Source organism: Eschscholzia californica, unplaced genomic scaffold (assembly GCF_041429995.1).
Source record: "Eschscholzia californica isolate CP2 unplaced genomic scaffold, dmEscCali1.0.p SCAF_3, whole genome shotgun sequence".
NCBI lineage: Eukaryota > Viridiplantae > Streptophyta > Magnoliopsida > Ranunculales > Papaveraceae > Eschscholzia > Eschscholzia californica.
This window is the reverse complement of record NW_028238420.1, coordinates 57707221-57731103: the sequence shown is the minus strand read 5'-3', so window position 1 is coordinate 57731103 and position 23883 is coordinate 57707221. Positions and strand designations below refer to the sequence as shown.

The window sequence follows — 23883 nt, the reverse complement described above, 5'->3', positions numbered from 1 at the left end:
GTCTCAAGATCAGGCAATTATTAGCTTCGAGGACTTATATCGCATAGCGCCCCATACAACATTGGACAATAAAGGAGGCAAAATTGCTTTTGAGGACCCTTCTCGCGTAGCGCCTCATACAACATTGGACACTTGGCAACGCAATAAGTTTGAGATGAGGCAATAGGCTCTAAACACCTATCTCGAATAGCACCTCATACAACATTAGACACTATAGGTAATGCACTATTGCCTATGAGGACCCATCTCGCTTTGTGTGAGGACCTACCCCATCATATGCCTATGAGGACCCATCTCGCTTTGTGTGAGGACCTACCCCATCATACAACATTTGAAACTAGGCTCGAGATGAGGCAATAGGCTGGAGGACCCATCTCGCACGGCGCCTCATACAACATTGGACTCCCCACGAGCCCCCCGAGGCCCCATCTCACGTAGTGCCTCATACAACATTATCCTGATAGTATTACTAATGTTCTTGATAAATAGCTACTAAGCACAGTCACGGGGTCACGCCTAGGCATGAATAGACGAGGCCCAGGAATGAACGGCGGCTTCATAGTTCATGCAATATCATACAGATACTCTGATTGGTTTTCTTGTTAGATAGCTAATACCTAAGAAGCAAAATCGTATGAAGATATTGAAAAAGAATTATGTAACACCGAAAGATTAGATTTATTATTATTAGTAGTAGTAGTACACTCAAAGTAGGGACATAAGTTGGCATCTTTGATCATATATATGAGAAGAGTTACATTGTTAGAATAAGTTACTACCACCTTCCATTGGCTTTGCCCTGCTTGTTAGCTCCATACAATCGAAAGAGGTTAAAAGCTGATATACAAGAGATTGTCACCATACTTAGACTAACCACTAGTGAACTTGCTATTCCTTCTCCCACTTGAGTACAAAATTTCCCATACATATTGCATATCTTCATCCATTGTAACTCTGGTTGTCCAAGTTCTGCCAACACCGCCGACTGTGCCGCCGCTGCCACAGCCGTAAATGTGAAGTAAGCCATTACCTGTTTCCATTAGTACATTATTAATTAGAAGCTAGGTTGAAATCACTTATCCCCTTTTATTTGTTTTTCGAAATCAATAAAGAAAGAAAAATATTGATATTTTCTTTTGAATTTAGTAAGTCTATTATATCGTAACATGTGTCTCTCTCCTACAGAGAGGAGAATAAAATTATGGGTCTTTGTACGATGCGCTCTTATGACACATTTTAAGTAATCTTTTAAAAAGTCAAGGTTCAACTTTCTTAACTGATTGTATTATTTCTAAGATTTCCACTTCAAAATGAATAGAAAATCATGTGTAATCATATGCCCTAACCCTAAAACCATTGGGCATTAAATAAGGCCCATAACCATCACCTAACCTTTTGCAAGTTGAAAGACCCTGGCCCACTATATGCTTCCGATCTCTTTGACTTGTGATGCCATGTTTTAGCCATGCAAAGGTTTTTAGACCTCACATTTGAAACATTAATGGAGGAACCATACTTGAGGGGTATCCCATCCCTAAACTCATGGTTTTAGATCCCATGTCTCAGACATACAAAGGATTTTGGAATTTGGGGATGGGTCCAATTGGTGGATCCCACTTGGACCAAACCCTATATGAACATAAACTTTACAGTTTCTTCTACTAACATCATTTTGTTCACACTGAGGACACAAGCTAAAGTACATGAATCAAACTCAAATGAGTTAATTCATCAAAAGCTGAAAAGTTGTCATTCCAAGATGTACTTCTAATTTATTTTTTCATATAGTTTAAGTACCATAGGTAGTTTTATATACAAACTAGTCCTCCTTGAAGATAGTAAGTACCTGATCACAAGAGAAGATAGCCCAAGCTAAAGGCTTGTTGAAGAGCAAACTCCCCCTTACCATACTCACAATACACCTCAACACATGAATTAGGGAATATGAAGCAACTATCACATTTGCTATCACCAAAAACCTGTTTTAATTACAAATACCCCCCATTATCTTCATTAGATCACAATCTAGAGAGTCAAGATAGAGAGAGAGAGAGAGAGAGAGAGAGAGAGAAGTAGTGATGACACTTACACAAGAGCTCTCATATCTGTAAACTTGGCTGATTTACTAATACCAAAGATCTCTTTGACCTGTACATCAAAACCCACAAGACAAGAAGCAAGAATACCAAACCCTAATATCACACACCTCAATACCAACTCTGTAATTCTCACTTTCTTATCAACAACTTTCAAATCACTCCCATGATAAACTGGTACATTTCCTGGACTTACTCCAAATACACCCACTGATGAACTCATACTTCTTTTTTTTTATTTCTTGGGGTGGAAAAATACCAAAAAAGAAAAAGATTTACAGAATGATCCAATTAACCCTCAAATTAAAGGAAAACTACTACAAATGAACAAGACCCACAAAACTTCACTATTTATAGACAAATTTGAACATGCATTTTGGGTTGAATGGAAAATGCAGGTTGTTTCTAGTACCTGCCAAGTGGCCCTAGAAACACACAGACAATAGCCACGCCTCACCCTGATTTCTTGGTTTGCATTAATGAGAGAAACCCAATCTTCTTACTCTTTGCATTCAAGTACTAATTGACAGAGTAGAGAGAGATAGAGAAATGAGATGAGATGAGACTGATCCTTATGAAGGGAAGAATAAATGATGTTATTAACAGGCCCAAGAAAAGAGGAAAGGGTATCATAAATTTGTCATTGAAGAAAGGGTTATCTCTCTGTAGGAGTGAATTTAATGAGACCCATTTCCTGATTCTATCTCTTTTTTTATAGTATTCACTAATTAGACTCAACAACATTAATGGAAGATAGACCAGGGAAAAGAACAAGTAACTAATTGAGCTCATTCTTAATTTCTCATTGAATTTCAGATTTAACTTTTTTTTGTTATTGGAACTTGGAAGGATCACTTTTACATACTTATCAAAGTGACAATTTGTAAACGGGATTGCTACATGTACAAGATCCTTGACAAAATTTGTGACTTAATGACTCTTTTTCACTAAAAGACAAAAATTGATCAAAACTTTTCAAAGTTTGACTTTGATCGGGACCGTTGAAATGACATTTTGTCAAGAATTTCGTCAAAGATTCTTTGTACATTTAGCATTTCCCATTTGTAAAGCACATAATAAACTTATTAACATCTTTTATGGGAAAATGAATATTAGTAGTAGTTTAGGTGAGTGGAACCCTGCAACAACAAAAAAAAGATGAGTGGAAGATCATTATATGTCACTCCTCGTATATACCGCGCCCGCAGGGCGTGAGAAATACCTAATATGGTATAGGGAGAAAGTATATAGCAGTCTCTGCTTCTTATATGTGAGTATTATTTGGGTTATTTCCCTAATGACCCCCAACTTTGTGACCAGCTTCCCGCTTGGCCCCCTACTTTACGAAAAATACCCATATGACCCCCTTCCGTTATAACACATGTGTTTCTCTCTCTGCCAAGTCACGCCACATCATCTGTTACGCCACCTCATCATCTTCTCCGGCATGGGTCGCCGGCCGACGACCTTCAAATTTTTTTTTCTCTCTCTAAACTCCGGCGAAGGGTTTCCCTTCGCCGGAGTTTAGAGAGGTGAGAATAAAAAATAAATAAAAAAAAAATTTAGAGACAGAGAGAGAAAAAAAAAATTTTGAAGGTCTTTGGACGGCCGGCGACCCATGCCGGAGAAGATGATGAGGTGGCGTAACAGATGATGTGGCGTGACTTGGCAGAGAGAGAAAACATGATGGAGGAGAGAGAGTGACGGTGTTATAACGGAAGAAAGCCATATGGATATTTTTCGTAAAGTAGGGGGTCAGGCGGAAAGCTGGTCACAAAGTTGGGGGCCATTAAGAAAATAACCCTTATTATTTTAAGATGATTTAGCTTATTCGTAGGCCCGCTACTCCTTGTTTTTTGAAAAATGATTATAAGGGGGTTGTAGAAGTAAATGTAACATCTGTAACAAGCGCACTGATGTAGATTGTAGACACATATAGGCAGGGGCGGACCCACCAAGGGACCCGTGGGGTCACGGGCCCCCACAGCCCAAAGGTGACTTTCAAAGAGCAAAGGTGCATGTAAACTCGTTTCTACTCAGTTTTTAAGTTGGATAACTAAAAGAAATAACATTAATAAGCGATAGCTTAGTGGTTCATTAGCTAGCCTTATGTTATCAGGGTCTTAGGTTCGAATCTACTTAGCACCCTTACTTTTTTTCACTTTCATTTCTTGAACTAATTTGGTGTTAGTCCTCTATATTTGTGTATTTTAACTTTTGGCATCAATATATGCCCCCTACTCTTGACAAGAACTCTTTTTGGTCATTTTTTTGCCAATTCAATTTTGACTTCCATTTTGTTAGACTCCATATAAGCTATTGTAAATACCATATTTTTATCCGAAAATTATCTATGACTTCTATTATTTCTCTATATAGCCAAAAAACATTATGGTTAGTTTTATGCGTTTCTATTATACTCTATCATTAATAAAATTTGCGAATTTATGTGATCAAGGTCTAAATTTTTTTATTTTTTTTAATTTAAACATATCAGAGAACAACGATAAAGTAATTTTAGTAAGTGTATGAAAGAAAAGTAAGAATATGGTATTTACAATAGCTTAAATTAAAAAATATTTTGTCGTATCACACTCACATTTCTTTAATCAACAAAAAAAATATTTGGTATAAGTTTTAGTTTTCATTTTGTTTATTTTTTTTATTCATATTTTCTTACTTTTCTTTCATATTCTTGTCGCGAATTAGTATTTTTCGTATCACATTAGAATAATTACAAAATTATTCTAAATTTTAAAAAATTTAGAACTTTTTATGTAATTTTTTGTCCGGAAATGAAAACTCACTATAGTCCAACTTTAATTTTTATTTATCACTGCTAAAATGTGCCCCCACAAGCAACAATTCCTGGGTCCGCCACTGCATATAGGGCGGATGGGTGCGGGGTTTCAATGAAGATTTTGATTAAAAAAAAGTTGGTTTTTCTCATCTTTATCCACTCATCTCCCACTCTCTTGATATTTTCTCTTCTTCCACAGGACAATCATCCATTTCGCCCACCGAAAATAACACTATTCCCAGCGAGTCAGTCGGGAGACGGGTCGGCCATAGCAACACGGCTGTTCAGCCACATGTACTAACCTCCCTTCACTGTTTTCCCCAAACCCTAACCCTATCCACTATTCCACCTCCCATCCCTTAAGTCTCAGTTCCCTTTTTCTATTAGCCACATCCCAAACACCAAACCTAATCTCATATCCTAGATACCTTAACGGCTGTCCACCAGCACCCATTGAATCCATCCATCTAAAAAAAACTATCCACCATTCCCCTTAGAATCCATCAGTGAATTGTTGTTATTGTATACTGGTCAACTATATTATCTCACTGTTTCTTTAAAGCAAAGTTAAATTCTTTGTATCCTTCTAAAATTAAGCAGAGATAAATTGATTGGATTACTATATGTAATATTTTGGTTTGAAAACTAAATACGAAGTATATTCCAAATAAAATACAAAGTTAGAGGGTAGAGAACAGAAAAGAATTTTGATAAAATTGTGGCCGAGCGATCTCCTTCCTAAAGACATTAACTTATTCGGACCGGAGATACTTAGATTTGGATCTGTCAAAGGCGGCATTTGGAGGGAAGGCAACCTTCAACCCACAATCTTTTTGTCTTCTTGTTCTTCTTTGTTTTTGTTCTTCTTCCTTCTTCCTCCTTACTCCTTACTCCTTAGTCCTCCCCCTCCTCCTTCATATGTGTAATTTTAGTTGTTCTGCCTCTAACGATACTTGGTCAATTTGTTTTGACTGAGTATTGGGAGCAAAACATATTGCCTTTTAAACTTCCCTCTTCCAATTACTCATGCAAGTGAACTACCTAAGGTGCCATTTTTTTTTCAAATCAGAATCGAAAATCTAAATTTTAGTTTTTATGTGTAATTTTAGTTTTTTTTTCGATGAGATAATTTTAGTTGTTTTGCATGTTTTATCTTAAGACCTTAGAAACAAATATGTCTAACTAACTTGTGTATTTTCAACTTTTTTTTTTGATGAAATGTATTTTCAACTTGTAAAACAAGTCTGAATTTGATGAAGAAGAATTGTTGTAAGGTCTGAATTTACTAGAGAAGTAAACAAATGCAAATACTCAAACCATACCTATAAATTACAATTAGATTGGTCCGTGGGATTCAGATTTAGATTCAAAAAGACAAACAACACCCAAGTATATCTTATATTAATGATGAGTAGTTGTAGTTCAATACATTACTAGGGTAAAAATACCTCTCATATATATTTCCAATGCATTTTAGGCATTCTAGAAACACAACAAAGAATAAAAAAAAAAACAGTTGAATTCAATGCCACAAATAATCCTAAGATGACCCATGTTCTCTTGACCCATACTTCTTTTTATTAATAGCTTTTACTTTGTGCAACCGAATAAATAGTGTCTGCCATGAACTTAATTTGAAGAAGCAATCTCACAAGAAAACTACAATTTTTCTAGGGGTATCTTTCTCAGTCTTTTTATTTTTTTGGAAGTCGTTGTTATCTAATATGTAAGTTCGAAACTTTAAGTGCTCTCTTGGCACATTAATCAATAGATTATCTCTTTTTTTTAAAAAAAAAATCACAAGGAAACGAAGAAACTGATACAACCAATTTAAACAAAAAACTTAGAAACTCCTCACTAGAGATCTTTATTCATTGAGATCAAGACAGAGGATCAAACTTGCAGGAATCATGACCTGCAACCACAAATTTTGGAAAAAAATATATAAATCAGTCTCTATATAACTATATTAGACATGATACATCATTTGTCAAGTCAATTTATTGTTAAGCAATACTACATGGTCTGAGTCTTTTTTTTTTTCTAAGAATGTCGGAATGAAGGCCTGGCATGCTCATCTTCGACTCTCAGATACCCACGCTACCATTTGGGCCATGCTCGACATTTTTCGAGCCATCAAGATTTTTCCCTTATTATTATTTAAAATTTGCTCTATAGTTCTTTTTCTATTTTTATTTTTATCTTCATTTTTATCTTCATTCCTTGTTGAAGAAAAAGAAAGGCATCCAATGTTTTAGAAAGTTCAAAGATAGGTGAATTGACAAATACTGGATTCTATTTTTATTTTTATTTCCCATCAAAGTTCACCTGTCATTCATTAAAACAAAACCAAGATAATGGCAAGCTAATCAAAACCTAGGATTTTCAACACTTTACAGGCAGGCAACATATGAAAAAAAACAACCCCTACCCACTACCTTAGTGTATCTTGGGCTTTGATATTAATATAGGTCCTATAGGATTGTAGGACTATTTTCACTTCAAAATGTAGCTAAAGGGGTTCCCCACTTACGAACCGACTATTTGTCTCTTACGACTGATGTGGGATTATTCTAACAAATATAGTTAAGAATTCTTACTTGGGTTACGCTCGTCGAGCATTGCGGCACCATTAAAGTAGCAGCTAGCTCCTTTGTTCTTATTTTTCTGATAATAGTTATTGAAGGCATAAGAGGCATGATCTTTGTAAGTATTTGGAAGATAACAAGGTTGGCCTTGTTGAATTTTACTACAATCAGCTCCTCCTGGTCCACAAGCCCAATTGATAGCGTCTTTAAGAACATCATCTGGTGTCTGTTCATCTACAACACAATATTGTACCTCTGTTTGCCCATCTGACAACACCAAAAACCACATAAACAAGATAAAAATTGAGTTTGTTTTCTTCTGAGTCAGATCTGAAATCTGACTCTATACCTGAATTGAGTCGGATTTATGAAGGTTTATTTTTGTCTGACTTGTTTTTGAGATTTGACTAGTAAAGGACTACAGATGGCTGATTTGGGTTAATTTTAGATACATTTGAGTCAGACTATCCAAATTCATACGAATAAGATGAGTCAGATAGATTCAGACAATGGAAAAAAAAACACAAAAACCACCTTACTGTTACAGATATGTGAGAGTTGAGTAAAATTCACCATCTTCTAACTATAATTCATGATTTCTTTGGGTAGATACTAATCTAAAACATGAGAATTCACATAAAATAGATTGAGAAAGCAAATGGGTATTGATTAATTTACCTGAATTTTTTGGGATTATGACAAAAAGAAGAACAGCAACCAGAAATCTTAGCACAACAGATGACATTTCTTCCTTCTTTCTTTCACTCTAGCAGAAAGTTTCTGAATAGGAATTAGTATTCTTCACCACACCAATGGATGACCTCTATATATAAGAAAATTGTATAAATGGGTTGATTTGGGCTTTCATGGAAGTGAGTAATGGGAACTCTTAACACCTTCATGAAGAAATGTCAAGAAAAAGCATAAAAAGAGGTTTTTTGAGTGGGTGATTGTGTTCACACATTCTTTTGTGGATTTCATCTGTCTTTTACTATTATATAGTTTAATCCAAAATTGGATCACCGGCTCAATAGAGAGTGAGAGAGAGAGAGAGAGAGTATGAAGCTATAATTGGAATGCTTCCAAGAGAGGTAAAAGACTAATCATACTCACATGCAATGTCTATGAGTTTCAAAAGAGATGCTTGTCTTTATTAAGTTAGTGGGGTTCAAATTCAAAACAACTTTGTTGCAAGTAGTGAGTAGTGAATTGGTTCTACTATTTTACATAGTTGTTTGATTTGTTTGATCCATGTGTAACTATTCTCAACCATTTTTCGCAACAAAAGTCTCTCTCTCTACAAGTATATGGAAAATAAACTCCATACGAAACTAAAAACAAACAATTACGACAAATGAAGAGGCTTTTTCGTTCCGATACCCAAATTACCCTTCACATTGAGACACTAAAAAGAATGTACTTGATAACAACAAGAAGAGCCCGTTTGTAAGGATTTGATGAAACATTTGGTGTTTCTTTTCAACCATAGGAACAATTAAGCAATCTACCAAGAAAAAGAACACAAGAAAAAACTTCCAAAATACTCGGACCATTGCAATTCCTTGTACCCTGAAATTAGGGTAGAAGCTCAAACTTGCATAAGCCATGACCTGCCATCAAAAGATTAAAAAGAGTGGTTAAGGCTCAAATTTCATCATCCAAAATACAACATAATTACATTAATAAAACACTAAAGAATGAATCTTCTCCTATGCTATGGTCAAAAGAGATTTGGTAAAAGTAAGATCAAATGGAGCTCTTACTCGGGTCAAGAACCTCGATTAGGCCGGCCCCATTGAAGAAGCAAAAGGCCCCTCGATTCTTGAATTTTTGGTAGTACTTATTGAAGACATATGATGCATGAGCCTTCCATGTGTTTGGGAAGTAGCAAGGTTTTCCTTTTTGTATGTCACTGCAATCAACACCTCCTTCCTTACAAACCCATCTTACTACACCCTCAAGAACATCGTCGGAGGCCTGGGTATCAGCAATGCACCATAGGTTCTCTGATCGCCCGTCTAATATTTCATCAAACAAATGTAAAAAAAAAACAATACAAGGAATATTAGAAGATGACATGACCAAATTCATGTAACTATACATTCTATACTTGCTTTTTGTTAGCATAATCCCACGTCGACTGCGGAAAAGGGTGGGTGGTCAGTTTATATGTTAATGTAGACGCAGTGAAAATGAAAGAACAATTAACGGTGAAAACAAAGATAAAGCAAAAGTAATGTAATTTGATTAATCAAGAGATGAGTTGATACTCAATGGTGTCTAATAACAAGTAAAAGATGCCTTTCCACAGCTTTCAGAAATCCTACATCTAACCTCACTACTAAAATGATAATTAGAACATCAAAATAAAGCAACAATTAAAATAAAATCTAGACTATTCCTAAATCTAGAGAACAAGTAAAAGACCAGGGCGCCCCTTTGAGGGTTTGGGCCAATTGACTTTGGTTGATGGGTCGAGGGATGTGGGCTAATAGAGATGGTCAATTGGCTACATTAGCTGCCCCCCTTTGCAAACGATTTGTCTGGGCCGTTGTAATAGAGAATTGAGTTCTGCATTACCATCCATAATTGGCAAAATTACAAATAATCAATCATTTCAGCATTACTTGTAAGTATTAACGCGACAACGTCCTCATTAGATTGTCAAGGGAGACCTAGAATGATGAGGGAGTCATCCATAGCACAACCACTGTACATTATGATCACACAAACCTTCCCTGCAATTATTCTTCTAGTAACAATAAATTTATTATTTAATTGATATCATGAATCCAAGGAGTGAGTAACACCTTTCGAGTAACAAAAATGACATGGCTGCTATCGTCCGGAGTAGTAACAAACTTGGGCTACATCATAAGTGTAAGAGGCTGCCTTATGTCTTGGGCTAGATTTTGAGACCAGAGAGGCCTAAGATTACTCAATGCTAGAGGTAGTGTTTCTTTTTTCTAAGTTAAATCTAACATCTGACTTGATGTTTGATTGACTTGAGTCAGATATCAGAGTGTCTGCTACTTCCGACTCTGACTCGTGATGTCTGACTCTTTCGAATGGGTGATTGTAGTCGGTTTTAGGTTCATTTGATTCAGATTCAATCAGATAAATCTTTTGAATGGAGTATTACTAGTTTCTTTTCTGTATATCAATGAAGTATGAGCTCAAGATGTAATAGTTGTATGTCAAAATGCAGGCAGGTTGGGTGCAGATAAGATTCTCTTAAAATGCAGAGAGATGTATATCTTCAAATTCAACAATCAATGGAAAAAAAAAGAGCATTTGAATCTAGAAAATGAAAACCCAAATCAAAACAGATTGAGAAATCAAATGGGGTATGTATGGATTAATGTTACCTGAAATTTGTGGGATTATCAGAAAGAGAAGAAGAGCAAGCACGAGTGTTAGCATAACATGTGACATTTCTATCTCCTCTGTTCACTTGCAGTAGTTTTTAGATTAACTATGAAGTCTTCATTACCATTTAGTAGTTAATTATATACTTATAATGTTTTTTTTTCCTTTTATCGTTTTTCTTACTTATAATATTTTAATGAGTTACTTTTGATTTGTTTTACGAGAACAATGAGATATTTGTCGACATAGTCATTGAGCACCTCAATGTGCACCTCAATGTCATCTTATCACATCCTAGGGGTTTCAGAGGTCTGAAGGATTCTGCTATTTTCATGTAGTATGTTATTGAATAAGAATGTAAAAATGTTATAAGTCATATAACTTTTTTACTTAATCTTTGTCTTGTTGACTCAACGTTCCAAATCGTAGTCAAATTTTAAAAAAGTTTGTTTTTTAGTGAAAGTGAGTCAGCATGTCGAAGATGAAGTAAAAAATTCTATGTACTTGTATCATTTCCGATAAAAATATTATTCAATATTTATACTGTTATTTAATATTAGATAGAGTTTCTTCTTTTTAAACGGTACACTGAGAGAGGGCTCAAGTTTTTGTAATCCCTAAGTAAGGCGCAAAATCCTTCTTCAAATGTTCCAACAATGTTATGGTAGTTTAGGTCTTTGTGCCTTGAAGAAAGATTTGACTATCAGCGAATCAGAATTGAGTTGCACCCGACTTAAGTGAAAGGCGTTAGCCAATTTATGCCTGCCTCAATGCGTTGGAGCTCATAATATGTGTTATAACTGAAAGTCGCGGAAGCTATCGAACCTACCTAGAAATTGATCCAACTATGAAGATTAATCGAAAAAGCTAAGCGAAAATCAAATATGCAAACAGAAATTAACAAGGTTCGGCCTTAAAGCCTACGTCCTCGGGCGAACAAGAAATCTTTATTGAAGGATAGATGAAGACGACTAACACAACCCGCAAGTTCGTCCCAAGATGGTACCGTATAGTAATAACCTTCTATACTAAATCTTCGACGACCGAGAAATTTAACACCGCTCAAAACCTATGAAAAATTTCTCTCGCTCTTGCTCTCTCTCTCTCTCTAGCTCTCTAAAGAAGAGTTGTTGTTGAGTAGTTGTGTTGTGAATTACAAGCACTCAAACCCCTATTTATATAGGATATCCACCGTCATAACAAGCCCCATAAAAAAGAACTTTGGTTTCTAAATTACTTAGGTTTCTAAATTTTGGTGCCAAAATTGGAAACCGCCTGTATCCAAAACAAACCGCCTCTCATCAATTGGAAACCGCCAATTGACCCAAAACCGTCTTTCTCAATTTGGAAACCAGCCAACATGGAAACTGCCTCTTACAATATGTGATAGGTGAAGGAGTCGTTGTCCCTATTCCTGCACTGATAGTATTACCTTCGTCATCCTCTATCTTTACGAAGTGAGTCATCAACATTAATCATAACGTAATTTGGTTTTGGGGCCTTTCATTTGCACATCGTTCTTCTTCTTTATTAAAAAAAAAATAGTATTCGTACTCATTTTTGTTATAAGTTGTCTGTTGTAACACATAACCACTGGCATTCTTCCTACCTTTCCCATTAGAAAACATTGTTAATGGTTTTAAATTTTTGGTCATCTTTTTAGGTCTTTTGAGAGAAATGCATGCTATTGAAGGAAATTTAGAAATCTTTAATTTTCAAATTCAAATCATTTTGTCTTCTATTAGAATGTCGTTTAATGGCTTAATAGATTTAACAAGAAACACATAAATATTATTCAAAAGAAAATTCAGACATCAAATCACCTCCTGCTCTGAGTAGATGAATAAGAATCACGTGATGAGAGAGAGAGAGAGAGGACAAATTAAGCTCCAATGCAAGAAACTGATATATTCACATGGCAAAACTCTGGGCCTTAAGCTTCTCCCACAGGGCCACAAATAATGAATGATTTTTATATTGTTAAGAGATTAAACCTCACAATGAGGCAATAAGCTATGTTATGGGTTCCCATAAGAATAAGATGATGGGTCTTTTGGAAGAAAAAAAAAAAACTTGGAACAGTATGAAGTATGACCATAATTCTTTTTCATTTGGTTGTTGAAGTAAAAGGTTTGGGATTTAATATGTATAATTAACAATTAGATTTTACATTTAAAACCGATTCAGTAAGTTTCATTAACAATATTCGATTCCAACAACTTACACAATAGATCAAGTTAACTCAAGAAAAAAAATTTAAAAAGAAAACTAACTAGAAGGTAAATAACATTTGAATTCCACTTGGAGGAAAGAGAGAGAAAGTGAAAGTTTCAAAGCATTCTCACAAGTAGAAGACCAAAAATAGACCCCATCCACCATTATATGCTTTGAAATCAAGGAAGAAGCTCAAACTTGCATGATCCATGACCTGCAGTGAAACATTAATAACTTAAAGTTAATGATCCCCATTAAGTATAAAATTATGTCAAAGATTAAGGCTAATCAATCGAGAACTATTTGAGACGGGTATTTAGAGAAACAAATATAGGATTTAGAACATACTCGGGTCACGCTCGTCGAGCATGGCAGCATTATAGAAGAAACAAGTAGCTCCTTCATGCTTGAACTTTTGATAGTAGTTATTGAAGACATAAGATGCATGGTCCTTCAATGTGTTTGGGAGATAACAAGGCTGGCCTTCTTGTATATTAGTGCAATCAGCACCTCCCTCGGTACAGGCCCATCTTATTGTGCCTTCGAGAACTTCGTCCGGTGTTTGCTCATCGGCTATGCACCAATAGTCCTCTGCTTGTCCATCAACTATATCATGGAGATCAAGTGATTTTGTTAGAATTTCAGGAGCTACTCATGAAGTTAAGCAAAAGAGATTGAGAAACTAAATGGGTGTTGATTAGTTTTACCTGAGTTTTGTTGGATTATCAGAAAGAAAAGAAACCCTAGAAGAAATCTTAGCATGACAGATGACATACTTATCTCCTCTGTTCAATTGCAGATGTATTTTGTATATGACTATCAAGGCTTTCACCACTATTACAAACACTTCACTTTTTATACATGAAATAGAAAACATTATCCTGTTTGTCATTTTTTAGAGTGTAGTACTAATTTTATGAGTATATCTTTTTTTTAGTCCCACATTAGATCACCGGCTCAATTAGGGCAAATCAAGCATGTGATGATAGAGAGAAAGAGGAGACATTTTGATTCCACAACTCGTGGCGATGTTTCTTTCTTTTCGTTTTCTAAATCATACTATCTAACTCAAATGATTTCACAATCTAACCGAAAATAGTCATTCAAATGAATCATTTACACGAAGCAAATTAAAACGAACAAGTTGAAATCTAACTATCTAATACCAATAGCATTTCGGGCAGGTGTTTTTGGCAGCACGGAGAAAGAATCTATAGTGATAGGGACAATTAGGGCTCTTCCTTCGCTCTAAAAGGTAAAGCTCTCAACGAAATATGGGTGCTGGAGTGACCCAATTTATGGAACCTTGAAGCAAGTTTTTAAATTGGAAAAAAAGAGGTAGATACACAAAGCTAAACTAGTATATATACCTTCGATGTATATTACAAACAGTTAAAATATAAACCACTTCAACTAGCCAGACTACATCAGACATTGATTTTTAGAGACACTAGAAAAATGCAAACATCACAACTCAAAGCTTCACATCTTAAACCTAACAAACTATATCTACTTGGTAGTATGAGGAAGCATCTTGGAGAGGAAGGGCGATCATGAAAAGCAGCAACAGCAGCAAATTGATGTTTCCGATTCGAGTTAACTATACAAAGATGAACGAGAGAACAATCCACACCTGTTCCAATAGCAATCTTCCAGCAGCCAAAGCGAGGCTTCTTCCTTATGATAGTCGATGGAATATGAGTAGCTATTACTCGCTAATTCAACCCTGTTGAAAAAATGCAGCTTTGATGTGTGTTTCAACTACTATATAACTGATCGTTTAACGAATTCATGCAAAATTATGGGCAATCGGTGAACAACTTCATAGCAGAAGATCAGTGTACGAAGACAGACAGACTATTAAAATGGTAAAAGAAATTACCTTCTAATGAAAGCTCACAAGAATATGATTGCTACCGGATGAGCATTGCATCTCGTAGCAGGAATTCCAGTTCATCGAACACTGACCCAGATCAGGTTTCAGGTTGATCAGAGACTATTCATCCAAAATTTAATGGTTGGAACTAACTGGATAGCTCTGCTACGACGTAGCATGATATATTAGTCTGACTTAAAGAAACGCACGACTGCTGTGTAAAGTTGTTCTTCTTCGAAAGGCTTCGATACATAATCATCCATTCCACATTCCATGCATTTTTCTTGAGTAGATAGGATTACATCAGCCGTCATGGCTAGTATCGGTGTATGCCAGTGTGTCACATTCCCAACCGTCTCGTTGGATGCTTCCCCAAGTTCAATTTGTTCATTAATCTTACTCTCTAAATTACGTATATGTCTTGTAGCCTCAAACCTGAAGAAATAATTTCACAAGTTTAGCATAAACACACACACATATACATAGAATTAATACGTGTATATCTCAAAGAGCCAAAAAGGGTGTCTGATGATATACCCATCCATTACTGGCATTTGAAGATCCATAAAGCAAGCATCGAAGTTGTGAGGTGGCTGGAGTTTCTGAACAGCAGCTTTTCCACTCTCGACACATATAACTTCCGCCCCGTATTTTTTTAGAGCACCAGCTGCCACCCTCCGGTTAACAATATTATCATCCACAACCAGTATACGCTTTCCACGTAGTAAAGTTTGAAGGTTCGATGGCTTTCTTTTAAGTTCGTGCCTCTTGGATCCTGAACCAAGGGCTTGCTGGAAAGACGTGGCCATCATACTAAGTCGGAGAGGCTTCAGAAATATGTCATCGACGCATCCAGTTGATTTGTACTTGTATAATTCAGAGCTTGAGGAAGCCAAGAGAATTATCTTTGGACGGGAGGCTTTTAGACTTGTAAATCGGAAATGCTCTTTAAGCAAATGGCACGAAACAAGGGCTGTGGCTTTGCTAAAACTGTCTTCTTCAATTAGTACCATATCAAAACCTGTTTTATTACTGATCATCACATGAAATTAAATAAATTTTGGTCAGCTTGAGCACAAATAGAATGTTTTCTAACTAACAAGAAGCCGAAGACCTAATTTCCTTGTGGTCATGGAACCAAAGGGACAAGAAATCATACCTTGAATCAGAAACATCTGATGTAATAGAACGTGCCACTTCCAGACTCACTGCTATCTCGACAGAAATGCCAAGTCTTTGAAGATAATAACTTGTAACTTGAGCACGTATACTTTTTCCATCAATCACCAATACTTTCAATCCCCTATATTGCGAAATAGACGATTCAGACTGGGTTTCGTTTGTAGTAAGAGATTGTGTTTGTCCTTCAGTAAAAGTTGCAGAAAATGTAAAGGTACTACCACGTCCAACTTCACTTACAAATCCAATCTCCCCTTCCATCATATCCACCAAACACTTACTAATACTCAAGCCTATACCAGTGCCTCCATGAGTTCTTGAAGTAGAACTACCACCCTGCATATATGGCATGAATATGCGACCCTGTGATCCTTCGGGTATTCCTATACCAGTATCCTCAACCGAGACAATTAATCTGATTGTCTTATTTTCATCGGATGAACTCCCATTACTAAAATTCTTGAAGTTCTCCCAGCTTTTCCATCTATCGACCACAGGAAACCCACTTAAAGTCGTATAAGATGCTTCTACTTCCTCTTGGACCAGCTTCAACTGTTGTTTCAACATTTTGTCCCCAACTTCCATTTTGTTCTTCACTTCATCAGCAAGATGCACCGAGATGAATATATGTCCTTCCTCAGTGAACTGCAATTTAAAAAAGTCGAAACTTCTGGAGTTAGAACTATAAAGAGCAACAAATAAGCTTTTAAATAAGGATCCAATATACTTGTGAAGCCACTAGATAACAATGAACTTAACCCACCTTGATGGAGTTCCCGACTAAATTGGTAACTATCTGGCGAAATCGTCCAGGATCTCCACAGAGTACTTGAGGCACGCTATCCGAAACATAAACAGCCAACTTACCCCCACAAATTCAAGAAAATACCCATTAACATCGTTTTATGAGAGAGTAAATAAAATAACAAAAAATATATATATATCCAATACCAATAATATTCTGGAAAATCGATCAAGGTGAAAAAATATTGGCCTGTACCTCAATGCCCTTGTCATGTGACTTTCCAGCAAAAAGCGATAATACATTATCCAGGACAGTTCGGAGATCAAATTGCACTGCCTCAAGTTCAAGCTTGCCTGATTCTATCTTAGCTTGATCAAGAACCTCATTTATTAGTGCTATGAGGTCTCTTCCACTAGAATAAGCAGTCTGTGCATAATCATGTTGAGTGTCACTGAGATCTGTATTCATCAACATTTGCAGCATTCCTGAATATTTAAAAGCTCTAGTTAGAAGTTGTAGATACTTTAAGAAGTAACAAAAGAAACACATCTCAGAACTCTCTCACAGACCTAGAACACCATTCATAGGAGTCCTGATTTCATGAGAAACGGTTGCGAGGAACTACAAAAGACAAGACAAAGATTTGTTTAAACATTAGGAGAGGAGTTAAGACAAGTAAGCCAACAAAAGGAACATAATAGTCAACAATCGACATAACCAGGACTTTGATATAATTGTGTGGCCCTTGGCATGAAATCAAGTGAGAACATGGGATAAGATTAGGTAATATCGGTATGACCCGCTAAATCAACCCGATAAAAACCAAACAAAGAATTCCATCTGAGTTGATTGAAAAATAAAAAACCTGCGACTTAGCCACATCAGCAGCTTCTGCCCGGACTTTGAGTTCCAATATCTCTTGATAATCATCCTCCACCTTTGCTATTCTGTTTATAGCTGCATGGAAGATATGGCCTATCAGTGATAGAATTATTAAAGTCCCAAGAGATGCGAATAATGCCGTCCAAGATGGGGGAGCTTTCTGCTTGAATCTACAATAACACCAATAAACAGAAAATCAGACAATTTACGATCCAACAGTTCCTAATTTCACTAACAAACCAATCGTGTATGTATGAGTGTCTATTTATATAATCTTCAAATTTCGAAGTCTAACCTGCAGTGCATCTCGTGTTTTCGTGTTGGATCCCCAAAATCAAGGCTGCTAACGTGGAACAAACCTGTATCAGTAACATCTGGACCATACATGTTGATGGGTTCGGAGCTATCAGTAGTGTCATAGACATTGACCACTATTGTTTGTTTGCTAGCAAGTTGGTGGAGAAGCTTTTCCACCAATGACGGGACGTCATAAGATGCACCAAGATATCTGTTTAATAAATGATTCTCAGAATAGAACTAAACTCGACATTTAGCATGCAACATGAGCTTATGTGCAACAATGTAAGTGTTTCACAACTCACCCCTCAGTTGCTGCAATTCGTTGCTCTGGTGTAGCATTTGCTGGGAGACTGGTATCATACACGGCAAACGTGAGTACCACGCCAAGGTGATTAGACTTTAGTAGCGGGAAAGGAGAAGTCAGGACACCCTTGCCAGTTGCCCTTGCTCGCAAGATGTTCTCACGGTCTTCCTGCAAAGAAAGCGGTTGTAATTCAAAGAAAAGGGGTAAGATTTTATGGTCAAGTCAGCGCATAGGCAACTGCTTGCGTCAAATTGGTCGGTACATCAACTTCATACTACATGGGTATTGCATGTATAGTATAAACTATAAACATACCTTTCCAGACATCATGTCAATGGAGACAAGATGGGAGACTGTTTCCTGACACAATATAACCGGTGCATATTCATCTTGGATTGGTGCAGCGTCGGGCTTCTCGGGTAGATAATCTTGAACTCGAGATGGGTCCTCTGTATGCATTTTCTTTATTGTCCATCCTTGCTCCTTCTCGAACATCTCTCTCTCGGAATGAAGAACTCTTTTAGCATAGGCAACACCACTAGTAAGTGGCCTTTCAAAAGCCGTTCTTTCTGTATACTGCGCAAATGTTTGCTGTGAACGCAAGAGATTTGTCAAAGTTAAGTGGCATTAACATCAAAACGTCACTCTAGCCAAACATTAACCCAAAGGTCCCAAATTCCATATCAGTCTAAATAATTCATCCATGTGGTCTTCTATATGAAGCTGACCGACATTATCTCAAATGTATGAGGTCAAGCATGCGGAAAATGGTTTTTAACTATGTACTTGAAACTACAGTTACATCATTATGGTGGAACCCTTACAAATCCCCTTATTTAATAATCACATGGATATAATATAACGATAGGTCCTCATTAGAAACCATCTAACCGATATTGGCTAGTTAAGCCCATACATTTAAAGGGCTGGCGGGGCATAACATGGAGTCTAGAATTTATGTGCATTGAGGGAAACAACTGACAACGAAATTTACTCGACCGAACATGCCACTTAGAGGAGCAAAACCAATACACCGAGTATTTATGTGCATTGAAACAAAAAAAATGAAGATAAAGAAATAAATTTTACTTGGTCAAGTGCAGAAGGATCTTTCCCATGGTGAAACGTGGATACGAGAACGGCCAAGGAATGGACATGGTTCATGCTCACATTGAATTGATCTTGCAACATTCGGGCTCGCTCATCACACATGTTAGCAAGCATTTCTTTCCTCAACAACATTACATTGTTATTCATGTTGCAATACAACCAAAAAGACCCAATTGTCCCACACACCATATACAGAACAAGTAGCTTCTTCCTCAATTTTCCAGTACCTCTTACAGAATATAGAGAAATATGCTTCGGTGGCGGAGACCTCTGAGACTGTTTTTCCTTCTGAGATGACCTCTGCTTTTGATTAACCCACAATGCTTTAACAAAGTAAGGAACCTTAAATCCCAGCATTACACCAACAAGGAAGCCCAAAACTAAAGTTATCCAATATGTAGCACGACTAATGCAATTATCTTCTTTGAAGGTCTCATTCGCTTTTGTATACGATAAGTTCTGGTTAAAGATTAAACATATGCAAATAAGTTTCAATCTCTCTACCTACTAGAGAGTAGAATAGTATATAGATGATCAAAAACCAAAAGTCGAATTTGATAACAAACAATTCATGGGGTTACCTTTCCGCATATCCAATCATTAGGTAAAGAAGAAATGGTAGCTTCAGAGAACCCACTAGCCAAATTTTCATCCTCTGAGAATGGTTGTTGTTGGCTAGACATCTTCGGAGTATAGTCGTCTCGTACAAGGCATTGATCTTTCTCTTCTATGCTTTCCGCCAACCCATCGTGACTAACGATTGCCTCTCTCTCTGAACACACTACCTTCAGAGAACACGTAAAGCCATTTTTTGGTGAAATTGAGAATGGTTGTTGCTCTATACACTCAAATGATTTCTCCTGTGAAGAAAGATACACATACTAATTAGCAAATTTAATAAGATTACAAATATGATTAGATAAAAATACCCAAATTAAGGAACCCTTTTCTACCCCATACACAGAACTTCAGTAAAGAATTTGTAATAAGAAGCAATCTAACAGTAAAGAACAAAAATGGACTCAATGACAAGAAAGCATATGGAGCTAGAATAATAGATTTTTGAACACAAAGAATTGGGTTTTCTCTGGTTAACTTTCATTCTTCATTCATGGTCTCAACTTAAGTCTATAAAAATAGATTATATGACCAAAACTAGGAGAAAAAAACAAAGACAAGAAGAAGAATGTTGGGAAACCTTATCTGATTTCTTGAAGAGAAGGGGCAGGGTTTGAACTTGGTTCTGATAGACATTGAAGTTCTTATGAAAGCTTCTAACTTTATCATTCAAGAAATCTGAAGTTTTGGGTTTTCCACTAGAACCCCGGACAATGGCTAAACCTAATGGCAAGAACAAAGCATGTTCAATCAGAACAAACAAGATCAGATGCTTTTTCCACCACTTCCAACCATCATTAAACCTACCCTTAGAGAAGCAATTTAAAGCCATCATAACTAAAACCCACAAACATATAATCAAGAAAGAGACTTTTAAGATTGAGATAACAACTAACAATGGATGAAAAACTCCATATCAAGTTGCAATGAATTTATAAGAAAACCTAGTTACAAACTTGACCCAATAGGTAATTAGATGATTTTGAAATTTAGACCACTAAAACAGGAATTACTCATCAGAGAGTAGAAAAGATAGTGATCTTAGCCCACCAAAATAGACACAATCTTTCAAATCTTTCCATTCTCATGTAAATTAAAGTCTGTCCTGTCCAAAAAAACCCATCAAAACTATACTTTTTTTCTGTGTGAAATTTCACATAAGAAGCTCTGTCAATGAAGTACCTGGAAGAAATACAGTAGACTGTTCTGCTTTTCTCTTGCACGTTTTCTTGTACTCTCTCTCTCTCTCTCTCTCTCTCTCTCTCTAAAAACCTCTCACTACAAATAACCCACCACCCAAAGGTCCCCCAAACAACAATTATCAAGAATACCCTTATTCTTTATTGAAGAAATAAAGAAAAACCCACTTCAAATTGATTCAGTACAAAAAAGCTTGAATGAAATGAAACCCAGTTTGTTTTCTGATTACCCACCCAACTGGAAAATATGATGAGATAGTGAGATAAAAAGATGTTCTTCCCTCTTTATCTCTCCTAGACTCACTCACTCACTGTATCTCTATTATGTCTGACTTGAAGATTGATATCTCAAGCTGTATATTATTTGAGTTTATTTTAGGGTACATCATTATCTCATCATCTCTAGAGACTATAGAGAGAGAGAGAGAGAGAGAAAGGGTTTAATGGGTGAGAGGAAAAAAACAAACCTATCAAAACTCAAGAGCATCCAAAATATTTCTTGGGTTTTTAACTCTTTTTTTTTTTTTTTATGAATAAACTTTTGCTTTTAAGTGAGATGAAAGTGACCACTCTATAATTCCATTCTCGTTTAAAGATGTGTTTTTCTTTTTTGTTTTTTCTCTCTCTCTCTCTCTCTAGTCTATAATATAGGACTCTAGTAGGATGATGAATGAGATATTGAGAGTTGAAAAAGTTGAGTTCAGAAATCTGTGAGAATCAAAATGGATACAGATTTTTTACCCCCAAAAAGATCGTGAAAAGGATCGCCGACTAATCGGTGAAATAATGGGTGGTTGCTTGCTAACATGCACCTTCAGTGGGACACGCTTAACTGACATACCAATAGACCACCGTACTTGCTCTTCATTTTAAAAGCAATAATATTCTATCAGAGTTATAAAGATGATAGGAAAGATGAAGAACAAGATTACATAAATTTCTCGTGAATGTTAGCATATGTCACACAGAGTTGATGCTATGCCCGGCCACTTTCTCGATCAGGTGATGTGGACGGTCCAGATTTAGAGAGAGAGAGCTTTTCGCTTTCTCTCTCTAAATCTGGCCCGACCACATCACTCGACCGGGATTCAGCCGAGAAAGTGGTCGAGCATAGCATCATTTTGTATATCACAAGTTAAAATACTAGGCTAGCCTTCCAGAAACTTCATGCATCGTTTACAACAAGGCTACACAACCCGCCTCTTGGACTCCCACTTGAACCACATGTGAGAGAAAGGAAGATTTTTCTCTCCACGTGACTGGACATATGAGAGGAAACAAAACAAGGGTGTATCCCGCATGCGGTTCAAGTGGGAGTCCCTGGAAGTGGATTGAGTATATTTTTTGTATCATTTATTAAACAAACCTAAGCAAATGCATGTTATGTCAGAATACAAAAATGATTTCAATGTATGAAGAAAAAGATAACATAATTAATCAAACGATTTAGTATTAGTTTATGTACGCCACTAAAATCCTATCACTTCCGTTCCTCGCGAACCAAAAACTAGGATACCTCGTCGTTGGTTATGTATAAAACTAGCACAAACATAACATAAAATGGTTGGGTCAAAATTATGGTTCAAATACTAGGATCATCGAAAGATATTTGTTTGAAGTGTTGCTTTGATTTAGAACTTTGGCAAGCATCACTATGTTCCACCAAAAACTGTACTGTCACCAGTGCATCAACTAAAATGCATAAGAGTAGAAAAAGGAGAAGCAATGGCGTAGAACCAGTCGAGTGGGCCATTGTTGAAAACATAAACAAGGTAGCTTTTTTTGGGTGACAACAAATATCTTAGCTCGCGTCAAAGGCTAAGCGAATGGTCGTTCCCAAGCAACTGGACATCTATTTACATTTTGAAGAATATTAAATCTTTACGTGCTTCTTCTGTATTTTGTACTTTTAATTATGTAAATAGATCCTCTGTATCATCAGCCAAGTTGGCTACCCCGTTCTGGAGACATAATGCTTCTAAGTATTGGTGTCAGTCCAATATTTTGTCTAGATGAAGAGAACTCTAATATAATGATATTTTGATTTGATCTACTGTCCTATAGAAAACTATGTTAGTAAAATTAAGGGTTATTTAGTGTATAGACCCCAGTTATTTACCTATATTAGGGATCTACTCCCAAAACGATAATGCTTTAGGGGTTACCCCCCATTCTCTATTTTTCCGTCAAAAGCCCGTTAAGTTGCGAGCGTGCCAGTCACGTGAGCTTTCTTTGACAAATTTGCCCTCTCCATCAGCTTTACTGTTGGGGATCTTTCCCTAAATAGTTGTTTTACAGTGGGGGTCCTTCACCATTTTAATACTACTTCCTATCTTTTCGTAAGAAAGCTGTGATTTTAGTGAAAACAAAGTTCAACTCTCTTCCAAGTGAGTAACTAAGTCGAGGTTTAACTTGGGTTTTGGAGCTCAGTTATAATGGAGTTTAGAAAAGAAGGTTTCAGATAAATGCTAACTAAAATTGGAGATAATTGTTAGGTTTGAGTCATTATGTTCAATTTTAATGTTTTCTTTGTAAATTTGTGTTCTTCAATTTAGTACTTGATCTTGAATTTGAAGCAATTAAGCAAAAGTTCTTTGCTTTTG

At 36.4% G+C, this 23883-nt stretch overlaps 4 protein-coding genes and 1 long non-coding RNA gene across 10 annotated transcripts; all 5 read right to left on the bottom strand.

Moving 5' to 3' along the window:
- Positions 1 to 659: 659 nt before the first annotated feature.
- Positions 660 to 2741, bottom strand: LOC147552367 (CASP-like protein 2B1). Its single transcript, XM_086672433.1, has 3 exons — positions 2090 to 2741; positions 1847 to 1979; positions 660 to 1030 (listed from the first exon to the last, which is right to left on the bottom strand). The coding sequence occupies exons 1-3, from the start codon at positions 2317 to 2319 to the stop codon at positions 776 to 778; spliced, it is 618 nt and encodes a 205-aa protein (XP_086528559.1). The 5' UTR covers positions 2320 to 2741; the 3' UTR covers positions 660 to 775.
- A 3528-nt stretch (positions 2742 to 6269) lies between these two features.
- Positions 6270 to 8617, bottom strand: LOC147552366 (glucan endo-1,3-beta-glucosidase 4-like). Its single transcript, XM_086672437.1, has 3 exons — positions 8163 to 8617; positions 7497 to 7751; positions 6270 to 6811 (listed from the first exon to the last, which is right to left on the bottom strand). The coding sequence occupies exons 1-3, from the start codon at positions 8227 to 8229 to the stop codon at positions 6777 to 6779; spliced, it is 357 nt and encodes a 118-aa protein (XP_086528563.1). The 5' UTR covers positions 8230 to 8617; the 3' UTR covers positions 6270 to 6776.
- A 231-nt stretch (positions 8618 to 8848) lies between these two features.
- On the bottom strand, positions 8849 to 11074 carry LOC147552365 (uncharacterized). Its single transcript, XR_015238856.1, has 3 exons — positions 10853 to 11074; positions 9248 to 9502; positions 8849 to 9094 (listed from the first exon to the last, which is right to left on the bottom strand). It is a non-coding gene; the product is annotated as an uncharacterized LOC147552365 (long non-coding RNA).
- Positions 11075 to 13017: 1943 nt separating this feature from the next.
- LOC147552364 (PLASMODESMATA CALLOSE-BINDING PROTEIN 5-like) lies at positions 13018 to 13954 on the bottom strand. The gene is made up of 3 exons (XM_086672436.1): positions 13775 to 13954; positions 13416 to 13673; positions 13018 to 13281 (listed from the first exon to the last, which is right to left on the bottom strand). The coding sequence occupies exons 1-3, from the start codon at positions 13839 to 13841 to the stop codon at positions 13247 to 13249; spliced, it is 360 nt and encodes a 119-aa protein (XP_086528562.1). The 5' UTR covers positions 13842 to 13954; the 3' UTR covers positions 13018 to 13246.
- Positions 13955 to 14410: 456 nt separating this feature from the next.
- LOC147552363 (histidine kinase 2-like) lies at positions 14411 to 22025 on the bottom strand. Of its 6 annotated transcripts, none has more exons than XM_086672426.1 (15): positions 21264 to 21999; positions 20662 to 20804; positions 20045 to 20323; positions 19443 to 19922; positions 18669 to 18944; positions 18352 to 18521; positions 18045 to 18257; positions 17733 to 17919; positions 17437 to 17488; positions 17123 to 17352; positions 16886 to 16984; positions 16103 to 16767; positions 15481 to 15975; positions 14950 to 15378; positions 14411 to 14793 (listed from the first exon to the last, which is right to left on the bottom strand). In XM_086672426.1, exons 3-14 carry the CDS (start codon positions 20144 to 20146, stop codon positions 15129 to 15131), a joined length of 3219 nt encoding a protein of 1072 aa, XP_086528552.1. In that variant the 5' UTR covers positions 20147 to 20323; positions 20662 to 20804; positions 21264 to 21999; the 3' UTR covers positions 14411 to 14793; positions 14950 to 15128. The 6 variants fall into 6 exon arrangements, with proteins under 6 accessions (XP_086528552.1, XP_086528553.1, XP_086528550.1 ...); XM_086672427.1 differs by having other exon boundaries at positions 21132 to 21270; XM_086672424.1 differs by lacking the exon at positions 20662 to 20804 and having other exon boundaries at positions 21264 to 22025.
- Positions 22026 to 23883: the final 1858 nt, after the last annotated feature.